The 22,721-nt window shown below is 58.1% G+C and overlaps 2 protein-coding genes across 3 annotated transcripts in view; one reads left to right on the plus strand and one right to left on the minus strand.

The window, feature by feature from the left end:
• The first annotated feature begins 262 nt into the window (after positions 1 to 262).
• On the plus strand, positions 263 to 20,093 carry ZNRF1 (zinc and ring finger 1). Of its 2 annotated transcripts, none has more exons than XM_027646902.1 (5): positions 263 to 789; positions 17,547 to 17,642; positions 18,312 to 18,417; positions 18,508 to 18,598; positions 19,020 to 20,093. In XM_027646902.1, exons 1-4 carry the CDS (start codon positions 345 to 347, stop codon positions 18,563 to 18,565), a joined length of 705 nt encoding a protein of 234 aa, XP_027502703.1. In that variant the 5' UTR covers positions 263 to 344; the 3' UTR covers positions 18,566 to 18,598; positions 19,020 to 20,093. The 2 variants fall into 2 exon arrangements, with proteins under 2 accessions (XP_027502703.1, XP_027502701.1); XM_027646900.1 differs by having other exon boundaries at positions 285 to 789; positions 18,748 to 20,093.
• A 377-nt stretch (positions 20,094 to 20,470) lies between these two features.
• Positions 20,471 to 22,721, minus strand: part of LDHD (lactate dehydrogenase D) — a 6,523-nt gene continuing 4,272 nt past the window's right edge. The window contains exons 3-10 of the mRNA XM_027646974.1: positions 22,655 to 22,718; positions 22,230 to 22,389; positions 21,955 to 22,154; positions 21,749 to 21,877; positions 21,193 to 21,320; positions 21,018 to 21,108; positions 20,816 to 20,927; positions 20,471 to 20,744 (exon numbers count right to left, since the gene is read on the minus strand). Coding sequence (XP_027502775.1) covers positions 20,579 to 20,744; positions 20,816 to 20,927; positions 21,018 to 21,108; positions 21,193 to 21,320; positions 21,749 to 21,877; positions 21,955 to 22,154; positions 22,230 to 22,389; positions 22,655 to 22,718 — 1,050 coding nt within the window. The 3' untranslated portion in view covers positions 20,471 to 20,578. The remainder of the gene's footprint in view (positions 20,745 to 20,815; positions 20,928 to 21,017; positions 21,109 to 21,192; positions 21,321 to 21,748; positions 21,878 to 21,954; positions 22,155 to 22,229; positions 22,390 to 22,654; positions 22,719 to 22,721) is intronic.

Consider the following 22,721-nt stretch of genomic DNA (forward strand, 5'->3'; position numbering starts at 1 on the left):
CCGGCCGCGCCCCGGGGCACCAGCGAGGCGGGCGGAGCGACCCGGCCGGCGGCCACCCCCCCCCCCCCCCCCCCCCCCCCCCCCCCCCTCCCCGCTCCGCGGCCCCGGAGCCCTCGGCGGCCTCCGCCGGGGGTGACGGCGGCGGCGGCGGCGGACTCGGGGCGCCCTCGCCCCTGCGGGCCCGGCGGGGGGAGGATGCCTGGGGCGGGGATGGGTTTTCGCCCGTAGCTCCCCGCGCCCCCCCGCTTCCTTCCGCCCCCCTCTCGCCCTCCCAGCGGGGGCGGCGCGGCCCCGTTCCCCGCGGGGGGCTGTCGCTCGGCTCCCTCCGGCCCGGCGGCGCCCACATGGGGGGCAAGCAGAGCACGGCGACCCGCTCGCGGGGCCCCTTCCCGGGGGTGTCGACGGATGACAGCGCCGTGCCGCCGCCGGGAGGAGGGGGGGGGCCGCCCCCCTTCGGCCATTACCGGGCGGGCGGCGGCGGCGGCGCGATGGGGCTGCGCAGCCGCTCCGTCAGCTCGGTGGCCGGGATGGGCATGGACCCGGCGGCGGCCGGCGCCGTCCCCTTCGGGCTGTACGCGGCGGCGGCGCGGGCGGCGGGGGAGGCCGAGCGGGCCCCGGGCGGCGGCGGCGGCGGTCCGGGCTCCGACTCCACGTACGCCCATGGCAACGGTTTCCAGGAGACGGGAGGCGGTCACCATAGAGACGGGATGCTGTACCTGGGCGCCAGGGCCTCGCTGGCCGACGCGCTGCCCCTCCACATCGCACCGCGGTGGTTCAGCTCGCACAGCGGTGAGTGCCGGCTCCCCGGAGCCTTCCCCTGGCTTCCCTTCCCTCCCCGGCTACCCGAGGACGGCGGTGGGCTCGGTTCCTCCGGCAAGGGGGAGCTGCCCCCATCTTGGCCGGCGGGTCAAGCCCCGTTGTGCCAATCCCCATCCCCATCCCCTGCCTGGTGCGGGCGGGTGGGTGCGTGCCGGGGCTGGCATCTCTGTCAAGGTCAAGGGAGGAAGGGGCTGTGGAGGGAGGAGGCTTTCTAGAAGGGAGATGTTTTGGCTCGGGGACATGAAGCAGTGGATGTGACACACCCCACCTCCCCCATCGACTTGCGGGAAGGTGGTCTGCAGGTGCTGTAGCTCAAGCCCTTGGTTTTGAAGACCAGGCTGAGCTCCTCGTGCCTCTTTCCGATGGTGTTCGGGGGGTGCCAGTCCAGTATAGCAGTTCCTGTGCCTTAGAAACTGGTAAAGAGGCAGAGGAAGCCTCTGAAAGCGAGGTGTGGGGATTTTTTTTCCTTTGTTTCGTCTGATAAAGGGCCAGGGAGAGGCCAAAGCGTGTTTTCTCATTCAAGCCAGCTGGCACTGATGTGGTTGCCGAGGAGGAAGCAGAGGAGGAACTGCCTGCCTCTTTAACAGGGCTGGGGGGCCGGCTGGGCTGTCTCACAGGAAACGTGTCAGGCTGTGGGAGGGGGAAAGGTTACCCCCCTTCGCCCTCCTGGCTGGACCCTTCCGTGTGTCCTGGTGTCTGGAGAGGAGCTCTGGCTGCAAGCAGGGCTGTGTCACTGACCTAGTTTTGTCTGGGTGCAGGGAGCGAGGTGGGAGGTCCTCTCTTCCCCTCCTGGCTAGAGGGGAAGTCATTTCAGGGATGTCTCCTTGCCTTTCCTGGAATAGTCTGGGATTTCTCTCCCACCCGTCCCCCTCACAAACGCTGTAAGTGTTCTCCTTGCATGACGTGGTCTGGGAATTTCATAATATGCCTTGGGACAATGCCTCATTTTCAGGAGGACCTGAAACTGAACCCGTGGACGAGAACAAAGTGCAAAATGAAGCTTGTGGGGCCCATTTTTCTCCTTCCATTTTGGGATTTTTCCCTTTTGCCCAGTCTCCAGGGGCTGCTCTTCTCCATTAGGTTGAAGCTGCATGTCTTGCATTGCATTTTCAGTGGCAGAACACTCCAGGCACAATTCCTATTGATCCAGATAAGCCGGATGCTTGCTGTCCTCCCTGGCAGACAGAGGGACTGGCATGTGGTGCTGGAGTTGAGACCAAGAGCTTCTGCAAACTTTCTTGCTCCGTGACCTTGCACAGACTGTGCTGCTGCTCTGGTTTTTAAACACAGAGAGAAACCAAGGCACAGCATCCTTCCAGGTATTCCACAAGCTTCTGTGGGAATAAGGGCCACGGGTCTTTCTGCTGCACCCGGTGCTGGAGCCTCGTTACAGCTCACGGGGGTCGGTCAGAGAGTGTCAGCTACATTAAATGGTAGTTCTCAAACTGCAGTGCTGAGGGGCAGAAATCTTGTTCATAAAAATAAACCAGCTGCAAAGTGGAGTAAGCTGTTCTCAGCCACTCGAGCGAGTTAGTGCGGTGCTGCTAAGTTAAACCTGGTGCCCTTGAAAGGTTGCAGTGTGGGCTGTGGGAAGTGCTGCAAGAACCAGATTTCTCTGGTGCCTCTTTTGGGGCCCTCTGAGAGCAGTTGAGCTGTGCCGGAGCGTGCGCAGGCAGCAGTGAGAGCCGCTCAGTCCGTGCCGAAGCCTCTCCCTCGAAGGTTCTTCCTTGTTGCCTAATTAATAGCAGAATGAGCAGAGGATGCTTAAAAACCCTCCTGAAAACTTGTCGGAGCATGTTAAACTTTTGCACTCTCCCTCTTAGTGTGAGAAGTTAATGGAGGGTTTGAAGACTGAGGGGAAGGGGGCAGTAAGCCACCTCCAGACCTCTAAAATTCCTGCTAATCTCCCGTTGCAGCTGGTTGACCTACAGCAGGGCAGTCAGGAGCCACTCACTCCTTCCCCCCTGCCTCCCCATCGACCTGCTCCTCTCGCAGCTCCGAGCCACTCCATTAGCCTCTGGAAAGTGCTGAAGCAGCAGCGCTCTGGTAAATGGAGAGGAGCTTTGACATTGCTGCGCGTGACTGTCCCTGCTCCTTTGGAAGGATGACTCGAGGGTGGGGATGAGGGGACGCGCCGACGCACCAAACCCACTCAGCAGGATGCATGCCTGGGGATCCTGGGGATCTGCCTGAGTTGCTGTACTACCAAGGAGAGGAGCCCCCCAAACTCTGTGGCTAACAGGGCTGGAGAGTGGCTTCTTGCCCTGCCAGCCCCTTTCTGGATACCTGGATGGTGCCGATCTCTGCGTGTGGGGAAGGTCGCATTCGTGGGCTTGTTCTTCCAGGAGCATTTGGGTTTAGGGGATGAGCTGGGAGCCTCAAAGTGCAGCATGGACTCTGTGGGGACCTCAGTGGGACAGCGAGGAGCCCTGGCTTAACAGCCCTGATAAGGTGCTGTGGTTGTAGCAGTGTGCCTGCGATAACAGAGGACACGGATAGGCTGGGCGCCTCAACATCCCCTTTATCTGGGTTTTTGTGCCTCTCCGGCTGCTTCATGGCTCCTCTGGCCCCTCAGCAGGGACCCCAAGAAGTGAAGTGGGGCAGGCTGAGGTCTTTTCCCTGGCTAGTGTCACTCCTTCCCCTCTCTGCAGTTGAAGGCCTGCAGAAGAGCTAGATGTGCCTTGTGGGGGGGAGAGGAGGACTGTCCTGGGAAGCCTATGCAGAGGCTGAGAGGAGCCCATTGCTGAATCCCTCTGGACACTACTGTGGCTGCTTGGATGGCAGGAGCAGTTAGATACTGATGGCCTCTAGCCCTCCCCAGGACCAGGGGAGGAGAACTGCTACTCTAATGAACAGCAAAGCCTACATGTGTCTTCCAAATGCGGTGGGCAGAGGACTCTGACCTTTGTGATGGAGCTTGTCCCTCCCTCTGAGTGGACAGCACCTCCCTGGGTAAGTGAATGCTGTTTCCTGGAGGGGATTTTCCCAGGCGTGTCCACCATACCCACCAGCAGTGTCACTGTTCCAGCACCACCTGAAACTGCTCTGGAATTTCCCTGTCTGCCCAGGGTTCCTGAGATCCACTTCCTGGCCTCTGTGAGTGGAAGATTACAAAAGATCTTGTGCAACTTTGGAGTTTGCTTGTAGCACTTGACCCTGTCTCTTAGCTTTGTAAGCACTAGACTCGGTAAAGCCAAGGCTAGTGGGAAGAAGGCAGAAGAGGGAGATGTGTGGTTTAATGCTGCATGTCTCCAGCTTTGTGTGGTTCTCTTAGTATCACTCGTGTTACTCATCTTCATCAGAGGATCTCAGGGAGTTTGCAGAGGCTGTAAGTAGCTTAAAGTTTATCTGGAAATCCCACTCATCACCGAAAGCCCTTGAGTGTTTGAAGCTCTAATAAATCCATATCTTCTTGTCTGCTGGCTAGCCCAAGGAAATGCCTAGCTCATCCTTCTGTACAGTGTCACCAGGAATGTCACAGGCCTTCTGTGCACCGACAAAGCAGGCTGTTTGCCCTGGATGCTGGTGGCACCAATATCAGGAGGTCTTCTTTGCCAAATGAGCTGCTGCGTTCTCGGCAGCGCTTTCCTGGAGCAGGAGGGCCCAGCCTGGGGGAGATGGAAAGGCTTTTGGTGCAGAGATAGCAGCCAGGGTGCTGGGCTGGGGCCTTCTTCAGGCAGAATTAGAGAGCAAAAGAAGCTGGAAACGCTCTTCCATCCAAGTCTAGAGTATGGGATAGGAAATAGGAGTTGTTTGGAGGATGAGCTGGGGAAAGGCCTCTGTGGTGAACCCTTGCTGTACCCTGATGGCTTCAAGTCATGAGCCTTTTCTTGCTGGTGCCTGGAAGCTGCTGGAGGGAGTTCCCTCTCAGCCCTGACTTTCCTGACACCATCTTGTCACCAGTGTGCCCTGGCAGCCAAAAGGGCCAACTGTGTCCTGGGGTGCATCAGGCACAGCGTCGCCAGCCGGTCAAGGGAGGCGATTGTCCTGCTCTGCTCTGCACTGGTGCAGCTTCAGCTTGAGTCCTGTGTGCAGCTTTGGGCATCACAGTATAAGAAACACATTAAGCTATTAGAGAGTGTCCAAAGAAGGCCCATGAGGATGGTGAAGGGTCTGGAGGGGAGGCTGAGGGAACTTGGTCTGCTCAGCCTGGAGAAGAGACTGAGGGCGGAGCTCACCGCGGGCTGCGGCTTCTCTGCTCTCTGTGACCAGCGACAGGACCCGAGGGAACAGCTGGAGCTGTGCCAGAGGAGGGTTAGGTTGGATATTAGGGAAAGGTTCTTCACCCAGAAGGTGGTCAGGCACTGGAACAGGCTCCCCAGGGCAGTGGTCATGGCATAGAGCCTGGCAGGGTTCAGGAAAGGTTTGGACAACACTCTCAGGCATGTGATGTAGTTCTTGGGGTTGTCCTGTGCAGGGCCAGGAGTTGGACTCGATGATCCTTGTGGGTCCCTTCCAATTTGGGCTATTCTATGATTCTGTGAATTTTTCAACATGCAGACAACATGTATGCTTCCCTACCCACTTCCAGGAGCTAGGTCAGGGGAAGGGTACCCCAGGGTCTGCAGGAACTATTTTTGCTAGTGGAAATTTCCAAAGATACCTGTCCTCAAACCATCTTTTTGTGGGTTTGGTGCTGGTGGCTGTCTGGCAACCGAATTGAGTGCCTCCATCATCACCAGGCCTGCAGATCACTTGGGAATTGGGTGCAGGAATGATCCTGATGACTTCCCATGCAGATGATATTCAGCTGTTGGGCTCTCCAGGTCTGGAGTTCTTCTGCCTTCTCTGAGCCAGCTGCCAAGGCAGCATACACCCGGGACAGGGGGAAGAGGCAGCAGCTGCCTTGGAAGGGTGAAGTGCTGAACACCAGAAGACTCGAAGGCAGCTCTAAGGCACACCAGACCCCGAGATGAAGTTGGAGTGTGCCAATGTCAGCGCTGTGCGTGAGGAGCCGGCGGTGGCCGTGGTCATCCTCAGTCTCCGCAGCCAGAGCGAGCACTGGCTGTCTCTGCACTGCCTTGTCTCTCTGGTGCCCTCTGAGCTCTCAGCTGCCTTGCCCAGGAGAGAGGCACTAATTGCTGTGCACATTAACTGGCTTGGCTGGGCACTCTCCTCTCTAAACCTGTGCATAGATCAGCGTGGGGTAGCTGGGTGCCCTCTCCCCCTTCCGCTTACGTATATCCCAGAGATGCTGGGAATGATGCTCTTGTGCTCCTGGGCTGACCCATTTCCCAGCCCGTGACGTAAGTTTATCCCATGCTGGTTTGTTTTGCTGAGATGTTTGTTCCGATGACTGGAATAACCGTAAAGGATTCTCTTATTTATTAATGTGCTATTAGGGTTCCTCTCCTCTCTCTCTTTCCCTCTCTCTCGTTTGCTGGCCGGAGGATCAATCAGATACAGACATCTTTGGTGGAGGAGCAGTATAAGGCTGGCGCCTGGCCAAGGCGGCCGTGGAGAGTCATGGGAAAATGCTGCTAAATGCTGAAAATTAATTTCAAGAGAAGCGCAGGGAGAGAGAAAAACCCACTTTGGAGGAGGGGAGGGGAAAAAAAAAAAAAAGCTTTTTTTTTCCCCTCCAATGTAATCTCCTGTGTGACAGATCAGACAGGCAGCAAAGAGCTCTCTGGATGAATTCCCTTTGCAGAGACCAGTCCCATGGCATCCCAAGCAGCTGGTGGGCAACCACGAGGTGGATCTCGTTGTATCTGCTGCTGGTACACCAAAGCTCCAGGTGTGCCTTGTGCTTGGTTTTGAATAAATGTGACTTGGCTTTCTTCTGGTTCTCTTGACTGAAATCATAAGGGCTCAGGGATGATACACCTGAGCAGCCAAGTGATGCTGGAAAGCAGCAGGCCCTGGTGCAGAGCATTTTACCCACCTGCTCTGGCGTGGCTGTGTGTTGGGGTATAACAAGCCTCTCTCTGTAGAGACAGACCCATTTTTTATGTCAGAGCAAGAGTGGTTAAAGCTGGACCTTAAATGTCTCTCCTGCACCAGTCCCACCAGGCAGGTTTTAAATGTGGGTAAACCCTCTGGAGGCTTGGGTACCCCCAGGGATGCTCCTGCTGTCCCTTGCAGGCACTGCTCTGCCAAAGGCTTTTGCTGGGTGCTTTTTGGTGGGGCGCTGTTGGAGGTGCAGCTGCAGGAAGCTCTGCTGCCTGGGGCCTCTTCTCATGCTGTTGCACAGCATTTCCCGTGGGCAGAGCCTGGCTGCTGGTGGGTTTCCTGCCCTGCCAGGCTGCAGGCAGGGGCGGGGGGAGTGCCTGTGGTGGGGGACAGGGGCTGCTTCTCTCGTGTCATGGTTTAGCTTTCCAGCCTGCTGTGGGTCCCACACAGCCTGGGGTGTGAGGAGGGTGGAAGGAGGAACTAGGGAGCCAGGAGGCAGACCCTTGTGGCTGATCTCTGTGCTGCTGACACAGGGCTTGATCCGTTGGGGCTCCCTGCTGTGGTCCCAGTGCCTCTATAGTGCCAGGTTTGTGCCATGTGCACCATCTGAGCTGGGACAGAGGCATCACTCAGCACTGGTGCCCTTCCCCAGGCCCCCACAGCGGGTCTGTGGGCAGCTAGAGGTGTTCCATGGATTTTGCCAGTGGGGATGGTGCCTTGCTATTGGAGAGGCTGCAGTGCTCCTCTGAGGTGGAGCTGACTCTTCTCTCCCCTCCTTCCCTATAGTCCTGAGCTGGCCAGCATTGGCAGCAGGTTGGCCCTGCTGTTGTGGGCTGAATTAGCTTGGAAAATTCATAACTCTCTGTGCTTGTGCACACTTGTGCAGCTGTGGGCCCCTCATCAGTGGCATGAAGCAAGGCTATGTGTCTTGTGCAGTGGTCTTGTGGCACTTTGTAGAGGAGCAGAGAGATGCTGTGGAAATATTTACCTTTCTGCCCTAGCAGAAATTTCCCAGGGCTTTATTTTCCTAGTTAGCACCCTTGGCTGGTTGAGTCTGTCGAGTTATAGCCATGGTTCCTGAGAGGAGACTGTCACCTGGCAGGCACAGAAAAAGGGCTGGGACAGGTCCTGGTGAGGGAAGCACAGCGGCACAGATGAAGAATGGAACTGAAAGCTGCTCAGAGCTGTTTCCTGGCCCTAGCAGGCAGGACGGCGTGGCAACAGTGGGTATTTTTAGAGGCCAGCTGCCTGCAACACAAGAGAGGGAAAGCAGCAGTCAGGCAGGAGAACCGAGTGATGCTGACCCTGTCCCACATCCCTGCCCAGCATTTTTATTTCCTACCAGGACGGGGTCACTGGCATTTCCATGTCCTCTGTGCAGCTTTGCCTGTTGCTGCCTGGAAAGGTGGCTGGCTCCCTTCTCCCCTGGGCCATGACTGCGTGTTTCTCTCATCACAGCTCATCGATTCGAGGGTGGTGTTGGGGGCTCTGCTCTTCCTGGATGATTGCATTACAGCTTGGGGTGGTAGGCGTTTGGGGGATTGTTTTTTAGGGAAGCCTTTGTCACCAGTGAGGGGAGAACCTGCAGTTTCTCCTGCAGCCGGGGTAATTGCAGTAATTAATTTGGGAGCTCTCCCTACAAGGCAATGGAGCTGTGCCTCATCAGAAGCGCTGCAGGGGAATTAGATCCACCTTTCAATCCATCCATCCAAGGCCTGGACATCTGTAGCCAGGGAAAAGGAGGGGGGGTTGGCTCTGGGCAGATGGCTTAAATTACCATGTGCAGGGAGGCTGAGTCAGTATGGGCAGAGATCAGTTTTGGGGGAGCCCTCTGTGAAGCTAGTGCTGAGTGGGATGGGATGAGGCTGAGCACCCTGCCTGAGCTGCCTCAGCGTTTCAGGTGATTCCCAGTCAGATCTTGCTGGTTTGAACCTACTGTCCATCTGCTTAGTTATTACACTGTTCATTTCATAACCCTTGGGGTCTGCTGTTTGCCTCGATCTTACCCTTCAGAGGGTGGTTGTAGATGCCTTTGATTTCTTTTTGCTCCCTGTAGACAGGTACAAAGCAGATGACAACCTGCAACTAGTCCTGGGTGAATGTTTCCTGGAAGGACCCTGCTTCACAAGGCCCTACCCAGCTCTGGGAATCAGGGCAATGTGCTCCTCTGTGTGTTGCCTTTTCGGATGGGGAAGAGAGACCTTCAAACCCCACAGCTGGGATTTTTGTCATCTGCAGCCCCACTGTCTCCCTCCTGCTCCTGTCTGCAAGACAGGAGCCCTTCTCATGCTGGAGGGTGGCACGCATTGAAGCAAAGGGACAGAGAAGGTGGGACAGCCAGGCAGGGTTTTTCCTGCCTGTGGCACAGTGTGCAGCCCCTCCTGCCTCCTCTGGCAGGATCCAGTGTGGGCAGACCTGCCGCTCACTGAGGGGTTCATTCCTCTGAGATGCCATGCTTTGTGTCTCAGAGGTTCGGCTCCCAGAGCTGCAGAAAGCTGGCTCTGTCTGCCAGCTGCCTCCATGCTACAAAGGCAGCTGGGAAGCTCTGGAGTGGTGTAGCCCCATTCCCAGCATGGATCTGTCTCACAAATCTCTTGCCTCTGGCTGTCGAAGGGGAGCTCATGCTGCCTGTCCAGGAAGCTTGGTGCTGTTGAGCATCCCTCCCCTCTTGTAGTATGCACAGCAGAGAGGTGTGATCATCCTGCAGCTTTGCACCCTTCTTTTTCCCCTTCCTGCTCTCCTGCTAACCTGGAGCATTCACTGGGCATCCCTCAGCAATCACAGTCCCTCCTGGAGACCTGGGAGATGCTCTTGTGCTGTGCAGCCCTTCCTACCATGTGAGGGGCAGGTGAGGTTAGGGTTTGCTCTGCAGCATGCTCTTCATGAAGTTCTTTCTTTCCAGTGGTGGAAAAATTTCAAACTTTTTCTGTCTTTCTGCAGAAACACCCAGTGTGAACTGGCCGAGAGCGTTTCCCAGCCATGCACTGCCTGTGGGTGCAGCTCTGTGTGCCTTTTGTGCTCTGTTTACTGCCCACTACATAAAAATTGCCCTTTTTCTACCCCGAAAAGCAGCACATCGTTCTTTCCATGCAGGGGCTGGGGGTCTCACACTGGTGAGACCTATTTGCCCCAGTGACCCTGCCACCATGGCCCAGGCACAAAGAGACCTCGTACCATTCTGTTCGTGCGGTGCTGCCGTGGGATGCCTGTGGAGGAGGTGTCCCAGGAGTGGGGTGGGATTGCTTCCTGGCAGGAGCGGGTGCGTGGGTGCCATCCGTGCTGGGCTCTGCTCCCAGCGTCACAAAGCCAGGGCATGTCATCATGTGCCTCTGGAGTGTCCCTCCGTCCCCCCAGCGGGATCAGCTGATCCGTGACGGACTCGGCAGCATCAAAGCACAAGTCTTCTGCTTTGGAAAAACCCAGGGGTCAGGAGGGAGATCACCCCGTGGGGTTGGATCCGGTTGTGTTTGGGAGTGGCTCAGGTCAGGCTTCTGCGTTTCAGCCTTTCCGAAAGCGGGAATTCCTCTGGCAGCTCCGCAGTGCTGGATCCTGGCGGCGGGGACCCCGTGGATGGTTTAGTCAGAAGTGACTCAACCCACCAGTCCCCGCGTGACGTTGCCTCGCTGCTCCCTCCCAGCCTCTGCCGAGCCAAAGCGTCCAAATCTCTCCCATTCTGTTCTCATTTCCAAATTGCTGTGTCCCACTGTGCTCCAGAGGATCCCCTGCGCTCCTTCATTTCAGCTCCTGGGACCCCCCTCTTGTCCTGTTGGCTCCTTGTGCATCTTGTGGGTGATTCCTTCCTGCAGCAGGGCTTCCTGCTTCATACAAGAAGTATTTAGGAGGAAACAAAGCAGGCACGCAGGCAAACTCTTTGGAAATTCCCAAGGATCCTACAGGATCCCTGTCCTCACTGGGCAGTGAATTTGAAAACCAGAGGTGGGAAGGCCAGTTTTGTGACTAGCAGAAGCCCTGGGTGAGCTTGTAACTTGGTAAATCTGAGCCCTGCAGCCCGACAGCAGCAGTTGGAGGTGTTAATGCCTTCTCTGGGATGTCACCCAGAACCCCTCTGCTTAACTTTGCTCTTCTCTGGGTTGCTAAAATTAGCTTTGGGCTACACACTCTTCCTTATGAAACCTGTTCCCAGCAGCTGGGGGAGTATTTCTGTGGTAAACTAGGGCTCTCTGGAAGACAAGGTGACCCCGTGAAGTTGCCTTTCTCATCCGGATCTGGGGGAACTGATCCTGCAGCATAGCCTAGGCTATAGGAGGGAGATGCTCTCTGGCCTTAGTGTAGGTACTTTTGTTCAAAAATTGCAGCCCATGAAAGGGGCAATGCTTAATGACAGGCACGGTGGGGTGCTTGGGGTTCAGAGGCAGCTTGCATGCTTTCCCTGAGTGTGTGAAAGGAGGGTGGCTCTGGACAGCCTGCCACCACATAGCCAGGCCTCTTTGCCATACCACTTCTCAATGGCTATGGACTGTGCTGGAGGTGTTTTTAAGGGCTTTGATGTGTCTGTCTGCTGAGGATCCATAGCTTTGGGTGCTCTGGAGCAAACGTCCCTGTGGGGTTCCCTCTCCTGTGTCTCCTGCTCCTTTCCAACTCTCCAGCTTTCCTCAGCCCCAGAATTGCAATCTGTTCTCCTTCTTCTCATCCTCCCCCACCGCCCCCATAAGAACCCAGCTGGCTAAAAAAAACCCCAGCTCTGCCTCCTGGCTTGCAGCAAGCCAGCCTTGGGCTGCTGCGACATGGTGCCATCCAGCATCGTGTCCTGCATCCGTGTCCTGCATCCCTCCAGCCCCAGTGACTTACCCACATCCTACCTGGAGCACCAATGCCTTTTCTTTGCTGCTGCATCTCCTCTTCACGGCTTAAACGGGGTGGGAATGGACAGAGGTGTCTCCAAAACACAACGCCTTGAGCGTTAGGATGGTGCTGGCCTTGGCCACCTTCATGTTCCATGACACGTCCCTGCCACCCTTGGGTGGTGTGTGGCCACCTGACAGCAGTCACCTGCCATGTGGGGACTTGGCCAGGAGCCACTGCACACCAGGGACAGCTCTTCTTAGACCTTGCAAAACCTGGCCTTGCGCAGAAGCAGCTTCTCTTTAGGGTGCTGCTTTCACATTACAAACGTTTATTTTCTCCCTTCTCAGCAAGCTGAACTGACTCAATCAGCAAGGAAATGGTGGGGTGGGATAGGGATGCCTCTGCCAAGGCATCAGAAATGATTGGTTTTCTTTCCAAGCGCTGCCATCCAGAAATGTCCCATCCTGGCCACATCCTCTGCTTGGCTGTCATCTGGGGCTGGCTCACTGGCATCCCCTGTCCCTGCCTCCCTTCCATGCCCAGGAAGGTGGGATGTCTGGTTTCCACCCTGGACATGTCCTTTGTGTTCTCCCACCTTCCCGCAGCCTTGACTCAGGAGGAAGTACGCTGGCTGTTTCAAAGCTGGCAAATGAGACAGCTTAAGTGCTTTACTCTTTCCTGCCTACGTGTCCCTGCTCGTGTCGGCCCTCACACTGCACAATAGCCCAGCACCGTCGGGGAGTTCTTGAGTCCTGCCTGGGCAGCAGGGCTGTGGTGGGCCTTGGCTCCTACCTCTGCCCACGCGGCCGGCACCGTTTCCTTCTGCAAGGGGAAGCACGTTCTGGCCTCATTCTGCTGGTGCTGTGGCCTCCAGGCCCTTGGTGCAGGTGCTGTGCTGGCAGAGAACCGTGGTGCTTAGTGGGGTGGGTCCTTGGTGCAGCTGCCCCCTGGCCCCGGTGCGAGGCGGCGTCGCAGAGGCTGGTGGAGCAACACGTCCATGGTGACTTCCATGTCCTCAGCTGCCTGGTCCCTGCCCAAGTGCTGGAGATGTGCTCTGTGCACCCATGTGCCATCTCCGGTGACCATCACTTCAAAAAAAATGAGGCTGCTTTAAACCAGTAGGGAATTTGTTTTCCAGGAGATGTTGGGCCTGAATATCTTGGCCCTTCAGGTTTCCTTCACTTGCCTGGGACATAGGACAACTCTTCTCTGATTTCTTCTTCCTGGGGCTGTGCTGGAGCCCTCAAGGGGCAGGGGAAGGGGAGGACTTGGAGCCCCTTTATCTCACCCAACCCCACATACTTCGGCTTCAGATTGACCAACAGGGCCCATAGACATGGTCTTTCAGTCTTTCCCTACTCTTCAATCAGTAACGTAGATTTTTTTCAGGATGATCCACCTCTTCCAGCTTCCACCTGGTGCCGGTTCAGCTGGTAATGTCAGGGAAGCCATGGGAGGAGGTGAGATGCTCAGGGTCTGTTCGGCAGGGAGGAGGCACCAGGACTGCATGCTTGGCTCAAATATTCCCTGTGTTTATCTCATGCTTGGATGCATCCTCACCTGGTGTAAGCCCAGCTCCTTTGGCTGGGAGCCCAGGATGCTCTCTGGAGACCCGGAGGTGGGCTGTGCAGCTGAGGTTTCCCGATCTTCCATGAGCATCAGGCAGTCTGGGCTTACCCTGAGCTCCCTGGTGCTCCAGGTGTCCTCTGGGGTTGGCTGGACATCAGAGGAGGGATCCCTCCTGGGGCAGGCACGTTTTGGGGAGCTCCCACACACAGAGCTCCTGGTTTATCCCATAGCAGTAACAGGGGCCTGGGCAACCAGAGATCCCTTTGGCAAATAGGGATCCCTTTGGTGAATGCTGCTCTGAATGGGGTGGGTTGCTGGGGTTGTACCTGAGCTGCTACTTCCTCCTGCTTTCAGGACATGTCATCCCCACCGGCGTCTTCCTCCCACTGCTGGAGGTGCCGCAGCCACCTCCCAGTGACAGAGCCCAGGTCTCCTGCTGCTGGGGTCATGATGCATCTCCTGATGGCACTGTAGCCTGGAAGCAGGGGAAGGTGGATGTGCCTTTCCCTGCAATCTGGGACAGGCTTACAGCTGCCATGGACGTGGTCTCACCCACCCCCGAGGGGAGCAGCCACCTCACTCACAGGACATGGCGTGATTGACCCCGTTGTAGTGCTCAGTAGACACAAGTGATGGGAATTTCCTATCCCAGCTCCAGAAGCAGCTCTGTTTGGCATGTTTATGGATGAGTTGGAAAGGGTGTCTTGACCCTCCCACCGCCACCGAAGTCTCTGCAGCTCTGTGGTGGTGCTTTTGGCACAGTGAGGGTTAACCACCAGGCTTCTTCAGCATGCACAGGACCTGGTGGAGGTTTTCAGAGGTTCCCAGCTCTACTTTGCCTGGCTCTCTAAAATAAACCATGTAACCTTCCTAAAAATACTGAGGGCAGCAGCCCCTGGAGAGCACCAGCACCGCTTGCTCCCGGTTTCTAGACCAAGCCATTGGAGAGACTAGATCACATGCCTGTGTCTCACAGCCCTGGAAAGCCCTTGGCTTTCTCAAAGTCTCCTGCAGGATACAGGAGTCCAGGTCTTGATCTGAACCTGCCTTTCGAGGCCAGCCCACTTCCTGTGGCACCCTACTCTTCCTCACTCCTGGCAGGATTTGGTGCCTGCCCACACATCTCTGCATGAAGTGACTCTGCCGGCTTCAGGTTTAATGTGCCATGGTCACCAGCTGCCCTGGGCACCTTGAGAGGGAGGACAGGTCCATGGCCTTTCCCTGGAGCAAGCCCTGGGCCTCCCCCTGGGTGTTGGAGGCCCTGGCAAGGAGGAATAGCTGGGCCCTTCCCCTCTTTTTTTTTTTTTAGGCATGTGGGAGGAGGATGGAAAGGGCTCTGAGGAGGAGGGAGGGAGCTGAATTTTCCATGAGCAGCTGTCAAAATGTAATCTCCTGCGTTGCTCTGGCTGGCAGCTTAGGCAGGATAAATTAACGGGGATTTCGGGGAATGTGGAAAATACCATGGCCTGAAGGGGGCCGGCTGTGCAGAGAGCGGATCTTTCATCTGCGGGACTGACTCCGGGGCAGCGCTGCCCGAGCTGTGGAGGGATGCTCCAAGGCTTGGTGCCTGCCCTGTTGGGTGCTGGTTTCACCGGTTTTCTGTCCACCGCCTCCACCCAAAGGTCACCTGGAGAAGGGGTGAGGGAGTTCACCCCTTCTCTGCCTCCCCTTTCCTGCTGGCGGGGGGCTCCTGCTGGAGGGGAACGCAGGCAGTTGCTTTGCAATGTCAAGTATTGGTGCCGACAGCTGGGGTGTGGGGCAGCCCCCCACCCCAGGGGGCCTTTCCACACTGTCTCCTCGCTCCTGCTCAAACCTGGGAATTTATGCAATTGCATTTTCATCTTTCTTTTTTTTTCCCACCCCTCCATCTTGTGAAATGCAGAGCCAGAAAAGTATGTGTGCTTCTGCACTTGTCTCAGCCCCCGGACCTGTCTGTCTGGAGGACACCACACACATGCTGGGGCTTGAGCCTGGGCCCCTCCGTCTGCCCAATGTCGCCATGTCCTTGCCACGGGGCCGTGGCGGTGTCAGGAGTCCCAGTCCCACAGCCAGCTGCCCGTGGAGCACTGGGGAGCATGAGGAGCGTTCATGCCGGCTATTTATAACTGTGCTAAAGCTATCCCAGCTAGCAAAGGGGCCTGGAGATATGGCAGCAGCCGCTTGCCAGAGCCTGCAAAGGGCCCTGCTCTTTGCCTGGCCCTGCTGATTTGCCAGCAGCTGTGCCCTGGCAGCTGCTGACCAGGCTGTGTCATCCAGGGCCCTCTCCTTTCCCATCGGTTGCACATCTCGTAGGATGCCTTCAGGTGCTGCCGGAGCCGGCAGATCTGGGGCAGCCTGTTTAAAATAACACATTGGCACAGAAAAAGGGGGGACTGGAGGAAACGAGGTCTCCTGGCACACAGGGAACGGTGCCGAGCCTCGACAAACGCCTTGCCCTGACACAGAGTTCCCGTTGCCACAGGGAGCCCTTCACAGCCGTTCCGGGGACTCTCCGCTGGAAGCTGGTCCCCAGAGCTCCCCCAGACTGGTGCCTGTGCTGTGGGGAACCATCCATGCCAGGCAGGGGCAGGGCAGGCAGGCTGCCAGGGGAGCGGGGCACTGGGAGGGTGTCTCACAAGGGGAGGCCAGTTGGGTCTTGCAGCAGGCAGGCTGGGAGCTATCCGAGCTATCCGCGCTATAAATACACTGGGCGGGTAAACACTTGGGAGGAGGAAAGAAACAGCTATTTCAGCTAATGGGCACGGCTGCCACAAGGTATAAATCGGTCAGGAGTAAAATTAGGCTAGAGATGAGAAGGCAGATTGGTACTGCTGCCCACGAGGCCCTGGCTGCCAGTGCTGCCCTGTCACCGGGGATTTGGTGCAAATGGGGCCAGGCTCACAGCAGAGACCCCATGGCTCAGCCTGGCTGGGGCAGGGATGTGTCCCTGCAGTGGCACGCTGCAGGACAGCAGGACACCCCACTGGAGAGACCCCTGGGCTCGAGGGCTCCTTGTTTTAGCAGGTCCTCTGAGTCCTACCATTTAGGCCAGTCCAACACCATCCATGATACTCATCCTTGCTGCGCCCTCCTGAGAAATAACTGCCCTCTGGAGAGGCAGGATTGGCATCCCTAGGCTTTCATTTGAGGAGCTGGGAATTCATCTGTATTTATCACCACTGCTAATGAGTGGGTACTCAGCTGTTGGGCAGTTACCCTGGTTGATTGCATCATGTAGGTCTGAGCTGCCTCCCCTTAAAGCCACTCTACTTTCTCCCTTCTAAGAAGCAAGAAAAAAATGCCCTGGCCACATCCACGTGGTGGCAAACAAGAACCTGATTCATCCTTAGATAATTTGTGTACATTGCTTTTCTCTTCTTTCCTGAGCAGCCTTTGCATATATATGAAGAAAGCTCTTAAGCGGCACTGCAGTCAAACCTGATCTGCTTTTAGAAGGCAGATCCTTAAATTACCCTCTCCCTCTCTGCAGGCAGGGAATTGCTGGATGTTCTGGTGCAAACCCGTGGTGATGGTGGTGGCTCAGCTTGAGCCCTGCTACTCTGCTGGGCAGGGATGAACTGCATGGCCTCGAGCTGGCTGCAGTGGGAGGACACGAGTTCTGAGAGGGTGACCTGTAGGACGGGTTGGTGTTCTGTTCCTTAGGAGTTTGCAGCTTAGAAACCTGGATTTGGGGCAGCCTCGGCCGGTGGGGCTGGGGATGATGCCGTGGTGATCTGCATGGCTCAAGCAGGTGGTGACAATGGTGTGACACCCTGGCACCAGCCAGGCCCCTTCATGGCCAAGCAAGGTTGCCATGCAGATCTGGGCATCCCAGCCAGCTTCATCCAAGAGCCTGAGTCACCAGGCAGAGCCAAGGTCAAGCTGGGACATCAGCCTGCAGGGTCCTCCTGTTCTGGGGCTGCTGGCTGGCGTTGAAGGGGTGAGCATGCACCTCACTCCTGCAAAAAGCAGGAGAGAGCAGTGATTTGGGTTTGAGGCTGTGACCTGCCAGTCCTCTGCTGCAGCCCTACGAAAGAACCTCCTTCCTTGCAGCTTTTCTGGCTCAGCCATGCAGTGCTGAGCTCTGGCAGCAGGGACAGCACCATCCGGGCACGGGGGACGTGCCCCTGCACTTGCCAGTGGCAGGGTGCTGCATGCCCCAGGCTGCTGCTTGCCCTTTAAGGCCTGGCAGCAGCTGATGGCCACGTGTGCGCTGCCTTGGCACTCTCTCCGTGCCCTCTGTGCGCGGGCTCGGGGACGACCAGCGCGCCGGCTGGGGTGGCTGTGCCCTGTCCGGTGGCTGTCCCTGCACCAGCACAGGATGAGCAGGTGCCCAGCGGGCGCTGCGTGGGGTGAGGGTCACCATGCAGGCGGCAGGTGAGGGGCTGCCCTGCCCCACCATGGCCTCGGGGATTCCCTGGGATGCAGGGTGGACGACTCCTGCTGCCCTTGCTGAGGGCTCGTCTCTGCTCTCCCTCCAGGTTTCAAGTGCCCCATTTGCTCCAAATCTGTGGCTTCTGACGAGATGGAAATGCACTTTATCATGTGTCTGAGCAAACCTCGCCTCTCCTACAACGGTAAGGGCCAAGCTCTGTGGGGGAAACGGCATCCTACCCCTTGGGATGACTCTGGGCAGGCTGGAGAGACTCTTGCTGCGGGCAAGCAGCTCAACTGGGCTTGCCAAGAGGGCTGTTCTCCAGTGGGATGGTGCTGCTCCCCTTCCTGCTCCACTGCTCCCCCGGCATGGCTCAACTCTGCTGCTTTTGCTTTTGGACTCCTTTGTAGCACAGCCCCCTGCCCGGGTTGCTCTGTGCCAGAGGGAGCCTCCTGGCCGGGTGTCCTGCCTGGCGAGGGCAGAGGACACATGTCCCTTTGGGCTGCCCCTCTGAGGGGTCATTGCCTTCCTCCCCTCCTCGCTGGCTGGGAGACTTATGGGGCTGAGCACTGGGCTGAGCACTGTGCTGAAGGCTTTTGGCATCTCCCCCCTCCCTCCTGACCACTGGTGTGGGAGGGATGCTCGCCTCCTACTCGGTGGTGATTTTTTAGAAGCCAGTGGTAGGGGCTTTGTTTGCTCCAGCTGCCCCAGACCCTGCGCCTCCACCTGAGCCTCCTGCTGGTGTTTTACAGTGCTGCTGCTGTTGTGCCCCATGGCAGCTGCACCCACAGCAGGGCCGTGGGTTCCCCTTCATCCCAGGGAGGGGAATGCTGTGGTGGTCCCCGTCTCACCCTCTGCCCTCCCCTCCCAGATGACGTGCTGACCAAGGATGCCGGCGAGTGCGTGATCTGCCTGGAGGAGCTGCTGCAGGGGGACACGATAGCCAGGCTGCCCTGCCTCTGCATTTATCACAAAAGGTACCGTGAGGGGGTGGCCAGGCGGGCGGCAGGGGCCAGGAGGGGACACCCGAGGTTCAGCAGCACAGTGGTGACACTCTCCTCTCACAGCTGTATAGACTCATGGTTTGAAGTGAACAGATCTTGCCCGGAGCATCCTTCTGATTGACCCGCCGGGCGTGCTTGCTGACTTCTCTTTAAGGTGAGCCTGCGGTGGGCTGCTCAAACGGGGTATTCCCGTGCTGGCTTTAAATCCTGGGCCAAGGAGGGGAGGATGGGGTGGGATGAGGTGGTGTGGGACAGCCAGGGCTCGGGCTCCTCACCCGGGATGGTCTCTCTCTGCCTTTGCAGGGCACCTTGCTATACCTGCTGTACCTCCTCTCCCTGTCCCCCCCGCCCCGCCTGGAGTTTTGGGCTGACTTTAAATTCCTCAAGAAGACAAAAATAAAACCCAGAAACTTGAATCCACTTGGGACAACGGCGCATTTTTTATTTTATTTTATTTTATTTTATTTTATTTTATTATTTTTATTTGTTTCGTTGGGGTTTTTTTTTTTTGCTTGTTTTGTTTTTGTTTGTTCGTTTGTTTTTGTGTTGTTTTTGTTTTTTTTTTAATTTAAAAGATTTAAAACGAAAAGAAACATCCAGGAGAAGACAGTGTGAGAAAAGCGGAGCGACCTGCTCTCCCCTCCACGGCCGCTGGTCACCAGGAGAGCTCTGCCCGCCCCAGGGACGCCCTCGGCCGACACCCTGCCATGATGTTTGGCTTTTCTCCCCGAACCGAAAGGGGAAAGCTGCCGGGGGACAGCCGGCCAAACGGAGCACGCGGCATTTCTCACCGGCAACCCCCCTCCTCCCACCCGGACTCGCCCGGGGGCTCTGCTCGGTTTTTTTGCACTGACTAAACGGGAAATTTCTCCTCTCTCCCGTCTCCCTTTTGGAGATCTCCACCCCGGCCCCCCCGGCAGCGTTGAGATGGGGACTCTGCCCCACGCCGGGAGCGGGGCCACTGCTCCCCCCTGCTGACTCGCAGGGGTCCGTCTTTCAAGTGTTTACAACGAGGAAAAAAAAAAAAAGGAAAAAAAAGGAAAAAAAAAGAAGAAAAAAACAGAAAATGGACAAAAAAAACAAACAAACAAACAACAAACCACAACTGAAGCTTTGTGTTGACTGGCGTGTTCTTCGATTTGAGCTTCCCTGCCCCGGTGATGTTTACAGACTGGTCACTCTTTAACTCAGCTATAACCACTCAGAGACTGGAGAGCCGCAGCATCCCCGCCGCCCCTCCCGCGCCCCCTCGCCGGGCTCCTCTTGCCAAAACCACCCCCCCCTCTTTCTTTTCCATCGGCTTTGAGTTGGACCCTCTCGAGGAGGGTATGGGGAAGGCCCCGATGGGCCCCCGGCCACCCCTGGCCATGGGAGTGGCTTTGCTGGAGGTGCCAAGATGGAGTCATTTCATGGCAGTGACCCCTGCCCTGCCCATCCCCGTCCCCTCCTGGCGCGGCGGGCGCGTTTTCGTTGGTGAGACCTCCCCTGCCGGTGGCCGTGCCCCTGCGGGAAACCTTTCTGTATTTATATATTAAAAAAAAAAAGGGGGAAAAAAAGAGTTCAGAGCTTGGGGGGAGCTTCCTTCATTAGTCAAGGTGTTTTGATATGGTATTAAAACAATGTTCAATAAAATATTCACTGTTATTTTATTTCACTAGCTTTCTTGGTGAAGCAGATGATGCCGATGGGGTGCTGGAGACCCCCACCCGTGTCGATGCCCCTTCCCCATGTCTGCCATGTGGGGATGGCCCCAGTGGTGCTCAGCAGGTCCCAGAGATGGGATGCCATGGGGGCCATGATGGACATTCCTACCCAGCACCACCAGCACCATGACTCAGGGGAAGAGACTAAAGTGGACCCCCATGGTGCCCTGTGAGTGTCTGTGTGTGCTGCCTGGGACAGGGACCCCCTAGGGAGGGGCTGGGGTGTCCTGTCCCCCAAAAGACATCACAGTACACGGAGGCTACAGGTGCAAAAGGGTTTATTTGGGGTTTGGGGATCCCTGACCCCCCGAGGTGGGGATGGGGGGATTTGTGGGGACACAAAGGGTGGCAGTGCAGGGCAGCATGGCCACCCCAGCCCTGTCTCCAGGGATTGCAGCCTCCCACTGCCAGCTCAATGCCAGCACCCCCCCTCAGAGCACCTTGCCAGGGTTCATGAGGTTGTGGGGGTCCAGTGCAGCCTTGATGGAGCGCAGGGTGTCCAGCCCCTCCTGGCCCAGCTCCTCCAGCAGCAGTGCCCGCTTGCCCAGCCCCACGCCGTGCTCCCCAGTGCAGGTGCCCCCTGCCGCCAGCGCCCGCCTGCGGGACAGAGAGGGTCAGGGCACGGAGACATCTCTCCAACTGTCCCCCCAGGGTGCCCCCATCCCCACCTGCCCAGGCGCTGGGTGAAGGCGTGGATGCGCTGGGCCTCCTCTGGGTCCTGGGTGTTGAAGACGAGGATGCAGTGGAAGTTGCCATCGCCTACGTGTCCCACCATGGGTCCTGCAGGGCTGTGGGTCAGATGAGGTGCACAAGGAGGATGGTGACCCTCCAACCCACCCCTCTGTCCCAGGGGGCTGTGGCCCCACTGACCAGTGAGGCCAGAGTCCTGCAGGTCCTGCTTGGTCTCCACCACCACATCGGGCAGGCGGGAGATGGGCACACAGACATCCGTGGAGTAGCCCTGGGGTGGGCAGGGCAGAGCTGTGGCAGCTGCAGTTCCATGGGCGCTGCAGCCATCGTCCCTGTCCTTGTGCCTGTCCCTCACCTGGCAGCCGGGCCGCAGGGCCAGGGCCGCGTACCAGGCGTTGTGGCGCATGGCCCAGAGCCGCCCGCGCTCCTCCGGCTCCTCCGCCCACGCCAGGCCGGAGCCACCGTTCAGTCGCACGATCTCCTCTGACGGTGACCGGGAGCCCTGGCATGGGACCCACGGCACCCCCAGGCACCTGGCCCTCACCCCAGGACCTCCAGTGCCCATCCTGGGCATCCATCCCATATCCCAGGATACCCTTGGTCCTCCCATCCCTTGTCCCTGGGCACCCATCCGTCACCCTGTGACCTGTCTGGTCACCCCTGTTCCGTGTCCCTGAGCCCCTCAGCAGACCCCCGGCCCACATGCCCATCCCTCACCCTGGTGTCTTCCCAGTCCCCATCCCAAGCATGCATTCCTGATCCCTCTGTTCCTGGTCCGGGGCACCCATCCCTCATCCCAGGACAACCCTGTCCCCCGTCTCCTGTCCCTGGACACTCATCCCTCATCCCTGGGTGTCCATCATGACCCCCAGCCCCAGGCACCTGATCCTCATGCCTATTCCCATCCATACCCGTCTGCCGCTGCTGCTCAGCCAGGCTGTTACGGGAGCCGTGGAGCTCCAGGAGGAGCGTGGCTGCCACCGGCAGCCCCATCCCGCTGTAGCGGCCACAGGCCTCTGCCATCACCTCATCCAGGAACTCTGGTGAGAGGAGGCGGCGCTCAGTGCCACCACCAGCACCTGGACCCGCGGCCCCACCTCTGGCCCCGGGCACCCACCGATGCGGGCCACGGGCACGGCCGCCTGCAGCACCTGCACCGTGCACGCCACGGCCGCCCCCACGCCAGGGAAGGAGGCGATGGTGGCAGCAGTGGCCTCGGGCAGCGGGTGCAGGCGCAGCGTGGCCTGAGTCAGGAAGCCCAGGGTGCCCTCAGAGCCCACGAAGAGCGAGGTCAGGTCGTAGCCGGCCGCCCGCTTCCTGTGTGGAGCTGGTGAGCAGGTACACACGCAGGAGCAGCCAGCCCAGCACGGCCCCCCGGCCCCCAGCACCCACCTGGCCTGGCGCCCGGGGCCGGCGGTGTGGAGCAGGCGCCCGTCCGGCAGCACCACGCGCAGGTTGAGCACGTTGGGGCGCATGGTGCCGTAGCGCACGGCGTTGGTGCCCGAAGCGCCCGTGGCTGCCATGCCACACAGAGAGGCATCTGCCCCGGGATCTGCAAGCAGGGGGTGGGAAGGGGATGGGGATGGTCTCCACTCCCCCATGGACACCTCCAGGACCCCAGACCACAGCAAAACCATGGGCAACCCCAGCAGCACTGGGGCCATGGCCCCTCCGGTCCCATGGGCACCACTGGGACCACAGCGCACCCATGAACACCCCAGGAGCCCCAGCATTCCCAACATCCCCAGCCCAAAATCATCCCCAGCACCCTCAGTGGTGTGACCCCCGGCCCCATGGCCCCCCCACGCCCACAGTACCGACAGGGAACCAGAGCCCGGTGCCACGCAGGTGGCTGTTGAGGGCCTTGCGGGTCACACCGGGCTC

This window comes from Corapipo altera, unplaced genomic scaffold (genome assembly GCF_003945725.1).
Source record: "Corapipo altera isolate COAL_440 unplaced genomic scaffold, ASM394572v1 62, whole genome shotgun sequence".
Classification (NCBI taxonomy): Eukaryota; Metazoa; Chordata; class Aves; order Passeriformes; family Pipridae; genus Corapipo; species Corapipo altera.

Bases quoted from the DNA above. Each gene is read 5' to 3' on its own strand.
- ZNRF1 (XM_027646902.1), top strand. From the start codon at position 345: ATGGGGGGCAAGCAGAGCACGGCGACCCGCTCGCGGGGCCCCTTCCCG. The intron at 790-17,546 runs GTGAGTGCCGGC...CTCTCCCTCCAG, and splicing joins GTGGTTCAGCTCGCACAGCG to GTTTCAAGTGCCCCATTTGC. The intron at 17,643-18,311 runs GTAAGGGCCAAG...CTCCCCTCCCAG, and splicing joins ACCTCGCCTCTCCTACAACG to ATGACGTGCTGACCAAGGAT.